Genomic DNA, 6,041 nt, shown 5'->3' on the forward strand with positions numbered 1-6,041 from the left:
TTTATCTGCCGTCACTGCTCTGTTACTGTGTAAGTTACTTCACTCCATTGCCTCGGATACAAACTTAGGACCTTTTCACTAAGCATTTTCCCTAATCCTCTCTGGTACAGTGATGTTATAGGGTTTAAGGGTCTCCAGTGGATGACCCTTGCCACCTTATTATGCCTTTTTATATACAGGCCTTCTAACATCAGGAAATCACACCTAATGATGAAATGTGTTAGTTTCCAGTTCTGTGCTACAGAATCTGAACTTGCGCTTCTCCTGTGTGAGATTTCTTATGGACTATAAAACTTCTTTTATGACTGTAGGCTTTTCCACAATCACTGCATGAAAAGGGTTTCTCGCCAGTGTGGATTCTCAGATGTTCTGTAAGACTTCTCTTCTGACTGAAGCTTTTCCAACATTCATTGCATGGAAAGGGTCTCGCTCCTGTGTGGGTTCTCTGATGTATTACCAATTTACTTTTGACAGCAAAAGTTTTCCCACATTCAGTACATGAAAATGGTTTTTCCCCTGTATGAGTTTTCTGATGCAATACAAAACTTGTTTTATAACTAAAGCTTTTTCCACAGTCAGGGCATGAAAAAGGTCTCTCTCCCGTGTGTATTCTCTGGTGTTCTGTAAGAACCCCCTTATGACCAAAGCTTTTCCCACATTGATTGCATGTAAAGGGCCTCTCTCCTGTGTGAATTCTTTGGTGTTGCATAAGGCCTCCCTTCTCACCAAAGCTTTTCCCACATTCATTGCATAAAAAGGGTTTCTCTCCTTTGTGGATCCTCTGGTGGATCACCAGATTTCCCTTCTTGGTAAAGCTTTTCCCACATTCAGTACATGAAAAGGGCCTCTCTCCGGTGTGGGTCCTCTGATGTATTACCAGCTCCCCTTCTGAATGAAACTCCTCTGACATTCGGTACATGGAAAGGGTCTCTCCCTCACATGAGTTTTCTGGTGTTTTGTAAATATTCTTTTATTGGCAAAGCTTTTTCCACACTCTGTGCAAGAAAAGGGTCTTTCTCCAGTGTGCAGCTGCAGATGTTGTAGAAGAACCCTATTCTGACTGAATTTTTTTCCACATTCATTGCATGCAAAGGGTCTGTCTCCAGTATGGATTCTCTCATGTATGAGGAGATTCCCCTTATGAGTAAAACTTTTCCCACAGTACGTGCATGCAAATGGTCTCTCTCCTGTGGGTTCGCTGATGCATCACCAGGTCTCTTCTGAATGAAGCTCTTCCCACACTGAATACACAGAAATGGCCTCTCTCCTGTATGGGTTCTCTGATGCATTAATAGGTCTCTCTTGTTAACAAAACGTTTCCCACAATCAAGACATGGAAAGGGTCTCTCTCCTGAATGACTTTTCTTGTGGGCTAGAAGACTGGCTCTGTGACTATAGCTTTTCCCACATTCAGCACAGGAAAATGGTTTCTCTCCAACATGTGTCCTCAGGTGTTCTACAAGACCTACCTTCATACAGAAGCTTCTCCCACATCCATACAAGGAAAGGGCCTCTCCCCGTGTGAGTCCTCTGATGTATGACTAAGTCTCTTTTGTTAATAAACCCTTTACCACATTCAGCACAGACAAAGGGTCTCTCTCCTGTATGAATTTTCTGATGTATTTTAAGACTGGCTATATATCGAAAGCTTTTTCCACATTCCGTACAGGAAAATGGTCTCTCTCCTGTATGCATTCTGAGGTGCTGCACAAGATGTACCTTCAGACTGAAGTTTTTCCCACATTCGTTGCATGGATAGGGTTTCTCTCCAGTGTGGGTTCTCTGATGCATGACGAGGTCTCCCTTCTGCAGGAACCTTTTCCCGCATTCATTGCATGGAAAGGGTCTGTCTCCTGTGTGGAATCTCTGATGTATCACCAGGTGTCTCTTCTGCAGGAACCTTTTCCCACATTCATTGCATAGAAAGGGTCTCTCTCCTGTGTGAGATCTCTGATGCATCACTAGATGTCTCTTCTGAAGGAATCTTTTCCCACATTCATTGCATGGAAAAGGTCGCTCTCCCGTGTGAGATCTCTGATGTATTACCAGGTCTCTTTTTTGAAGAAATCTTTTCCCACATTCAGTACATGAAAAAGGTCTCTTTCCAGTATGGATTCTTTTGTGCTTGGAAAGATAGGATTTATTGCTAAAGTGTTTTCCACATTCAGCACATGAAAAGGGTCTCTCCTATGTGAATTTTCTTATGCACTGCTAGATCTTGATTCTGAAGGAACCGCTTTCCACATTCAGGACAGGGGAAAGCTCTGTCTTGGTTAGTGTGGATTTTATAGTGAATTGAGAGATGCTGCTTCGCACTTAAGTTTAGCCCGGATACGGTGCCTGCCTGTGTTCCCTCTTCTCCATGCATTCTCTGGTGTAATTTCAGAGATCTCAGATCCATGCAGCAGTTTCCACATTCATTACATATATACTGTTCTCCAAGGGTCTGGTCTCTCTCACACTCTATAGTGCGGGGGATATCACTGGCACTTTGCTCACAGGGAGTCACGTTCTCAGTGGAGTCTCCTGCTGGATTTCTCAGCCTTTCCTCTGGCTTGCACTGATTCCAGCAGTTTTTACCCCAGTCACAACATGGGCAGGTATCCCCTCTCTCTTTCTCGGAGACAGTTTTAGGTACTTCCAGCTGTTTAATGGATTCCTTAGGATGGCTCCCCTTGTGTCTTCTCATGGACTCATCGATATCTGGATAAGAAAATAAAGGACAGACATTACTTGATGTGAGGGAGACTCATGGTGATAATGGGAAGGATTTTCTCAGCATAAACACACCACATTAGGGCAGGCATAGGAAAACTTGTAGGCCCAAGGGAAGGGTTGCCAACTAGCTCCAGATTTTCAAGACAGACTGATCTGTTCCCAGTTCTACCCCACTGCTTGCATGGACTTGAGATCCTATTTTCCTAAAGGGAAATCAAGAGGGGCACTGGAACTACAAGTCCCTGCATGCAGTGAGCTAAAACCAGGACTGGATCAACCTATCCTGCAACAAAAGAGCCAGTTGGCAACTCTAACCAAGGACTACATTAATGTCCATGCCTGGACAGACAGTCAGTGAAGAGCCAGAGGAAAGGAGTCCCTCAGAGCTCCATCTGAGTGGGTGGGCTCCTCATGCCCCTCCTGCTTGCAGCAATATCATCACTTCTCACCCACAGATGTCACACTTGCTGCCATAGGTGGGGAACTAGATTACCACCACAGACCAGGCTCAACCTCCAGCAGTTCTTCACTCACCACTGAACACCTATGGGGGCTGGGGTTGGAGAATCACTAAGGAAAGGCGGGTCCAGAAAATGTGGATCTCTTTCTCTATCCTCTGTTCCTGGTCCTCCACACTCAAGCCCCCAGTGATCCTCATTCCCCATCACCAGTGGTCTTACCGCCCCCAACGTTTCACCTGAAAATCATTGGTGATCCTTGAGCCCCCTTACCAATGGTTACTAATACTTCCTACTCGGAAAATTATCCTGTCCAGCAACTCTCCTCTTCCTTGGCCAGTAAGGTACAAGCCCTGGAGGATGGGGCAGACTGGCATACACTGTCCATTCTCCTTAGATAGGAAGGGGGCGCTGGAAATAAGATGCACTGTCTTCTTTTTGTCTTCCTGGCAGTGGGTGGAGGGAACGGAAGGGCAGGACTGCTATGTTCTCCTTATTTACTCTCTCCCCCTTCTTATCACATCCTTTCCCTCATTCACTCTTTATAATGTAGACTGCAAAGAGAAGTGCTCTGAACTCTTCCTGTGTCTGCTTTTCATCCTTCTGAACTTGTGCTATAACTGATATTTATTTATTTATTTATTTATTTAAAGTTTCTTTTATACCGATGACCGTTTACACATCGCATCGGTTTACAGTTAAAAAGGAACAAATGGGCAGAACCCTTACATATAACATTGAAAAAACAGGTTAACTTTTGGGCAGGGCCCTTACATGTAACTGAGAACAAGGTGGTTAAAAGTGGGATAGGGTATAGAGCTGACTATGCCGCGAGCGTCCGTGATATCAATAAATAGATACAGCAAAATCAGTAAAATCACAACTATTTACAAAAGCTAATTACATAAGTAGCCGAGTCAAAGTACAAAATCGATGGGCATGAGACATATTCCGAGAAATAGATTCCTAGTCATGTAGCAAATTCTTAGTTACTCAATTTTTAGTTAAACAGTGGGGGTTTATGTAATGGCAGGTGATGTGTGGTAAGCTTGCTGGAAGAGCCATGTTTTCAGTTTTTTCTTGAAAGTGGGTGTGTATGTTTCCAGGCGTATATCGGGAGGCAGGGAGTTCCATATGGAGGGGCCAGCGAGAGAGAAAGCTCTGCTTATGGTAGATGATAATTTGAAAGATTTGATGGGTTGGGCACGTAGGGTTCCTTGGAGGGCTGTACGTGTGGGTCTATTCGAGGTACGGGGGAGGAGTGGGGGGTTAATCCAATTGAGGTTAGAGTTCAACAGACTTTTGTGGATGATGGAAAGGGCTTTATAGAGAATTCGGGAGTGTATAGGGAGCCAATGAAGTTCGATAAGTGTGGGGGTGATGTGATCTTTTTTTTGAATTTGATAGTATCCTAGCGGCAGCGTTTTGTAGTAGTTGTAAGGGTTTGGTATAGGTGGCGGGAATGCCTAGAAAGAGTGCATTACAATAGTCTACCTTAGATAAAATGATAGACTGGAGTACAGTGCGGAAATCAGAAAAGTGTAGCAGTGGTCTGAGTTTTTTTATGGTTTGGAGCTTGAAATAGCATTCCTTGATGATAGATTTGATGAAGGGTTTGAAAGTAAGATGGTTATCAATAAGGACACCAAGGTTGCGAACGTGTGATGGGAAAGATGTGGATGAGTATGCAGGTGGGATGTCTGGGAGCGGTGGCCTATTAGATATGATTAAGAGTTCAGTCTTGCTGGGATTTAGAGCTAGTTGCATGTCATTTAGTAATTTGTTGATAGAGGAAAGACAGGCTTCCCAGTTAAGCAGAGCAGTATGGAGAGAGTCAGAGAATGGGAAGATGAGTTGCACATCGTCGGCATAAATGAAATGCTTGATGTGGAGGTTAGTGAGGAGGGTAGTGAGGGGAAGCATGTAATATTAAATAGGGTAGAGGAGAGGGAGGAACCTTGGGGAACACCTTGGGGAAGATTAATGGGGTCAGATTCATTGTTATCTACTAATACAGTGAAAAGGCGATCCTGGAGATATGATCGTATCCAGGATAGGGCATTGCCAGTGATCCCGATACTCCTGAGTATGTTGAGGAGGACATCGTGATTGACTGTGTCGAATGCCGCCGAGATGTCAAGCATGGCAATAAGATAAGAGGTACCTGAGTCGGTTCCTTTAATGAGGGTATCGTGTAGGGAGAGCAGCAGGGTTTCAGTACTTAAGTGCTTTCTGAAACCGTGTTGTGTAGATGGGAGAATGTTGTTTTGTTCCAGGTGATCGGAGAGACGGGAGTTGACAACTTTTTCATAACTTTAGCTAGGAGGGGTAGGTTAGAGACAGGTCTGTAATTGGATAAGGTGTCTGGGTCAAGATTGGGTTTTTTGAGTAGGGGTTTTACTACTGCTTGTTTAAGAACTTTAGGGACTGTGCCATGCTCTAGGGAACAGTTAAGGATATTTGAGAGGGGTTTGGCAATCACCTCGGGGATAGCTAGCAGGAGTTTTGTGGGGATGGTTTCGGAGGGATGAGATGATGGTTTTAATTTTTTAAGGATGTTTTGTACTTCAAGAGAGGATGAAGAGTCAAAAGATGAGAGGGAGACTGGAGAGTTGATGGTGGGCAGACAGATATTGCTGTTATTCTGTGAAAATTGTGCAGTGATGGAAGAGACCTTGTTTTTGAAAAATTGGGCTAATTCATTGCAACGATTTTTAGAGGGATTAGCAGGTAGTTGTTTGAGGGTAGGAGAAGTGAGGTCCGCAACCATGGTGAATAGGGCCTTAGGGTTATATTGCATACCATGTATTTTTTTAGCATAGTAATTACGTTTAATCTGAAGGATGGAATTTCTATATTCATGCA

General features: G+C 43.9%; 1 protein-coding gene across 1 annotated transcript; it reads right to left on the bottom strand.

The window, feature by feature from the left end:
• Positions 1–238: 238 nt before the first annotated feature.
• On the bottom strand, positions 239–910 carry LOC115081699 (gastrula zinc finger protein XlCGF49.1-like). Its single transcript, XM_029586118.1, has one exon. The coding sequence runs from the start codon at positions 908–910 to the stop codon at positions 239–241; it is 672 nt and encodes a 223-aa protein (XP_029441978.1).
• Between the last annotated feature and the right edge of the window lie 5,131 nt (positions 911–6,041).

This window comes from Rhinatrema bivittatum, unplaced genomic scaffold (assembly GCF_901001135.1).
Source record: "Rhinatrema bivittatum unplaced genomic scaffold, aRhiBiv1.1, whole genome shotgun sequence".
Classification (NCBI taxonomy): domain Eukaryota; kingdom Metazoa; phylum Chordata; class Amphibia; order Gymnophiona; family Rhinatrematidae; genus Rhinatrema; species Rhinatrema bivittatum.

Bases quoted from the DNA above. Each gene is read 5' to 3' on its own strand.
- LOC115081699 (XM_029586118.1), bottom strand. From the start codon at position 910: ATGTCAGAGGAGTTTCATTCAGAAGGGGAGCTGGTAATACATCAGAGG.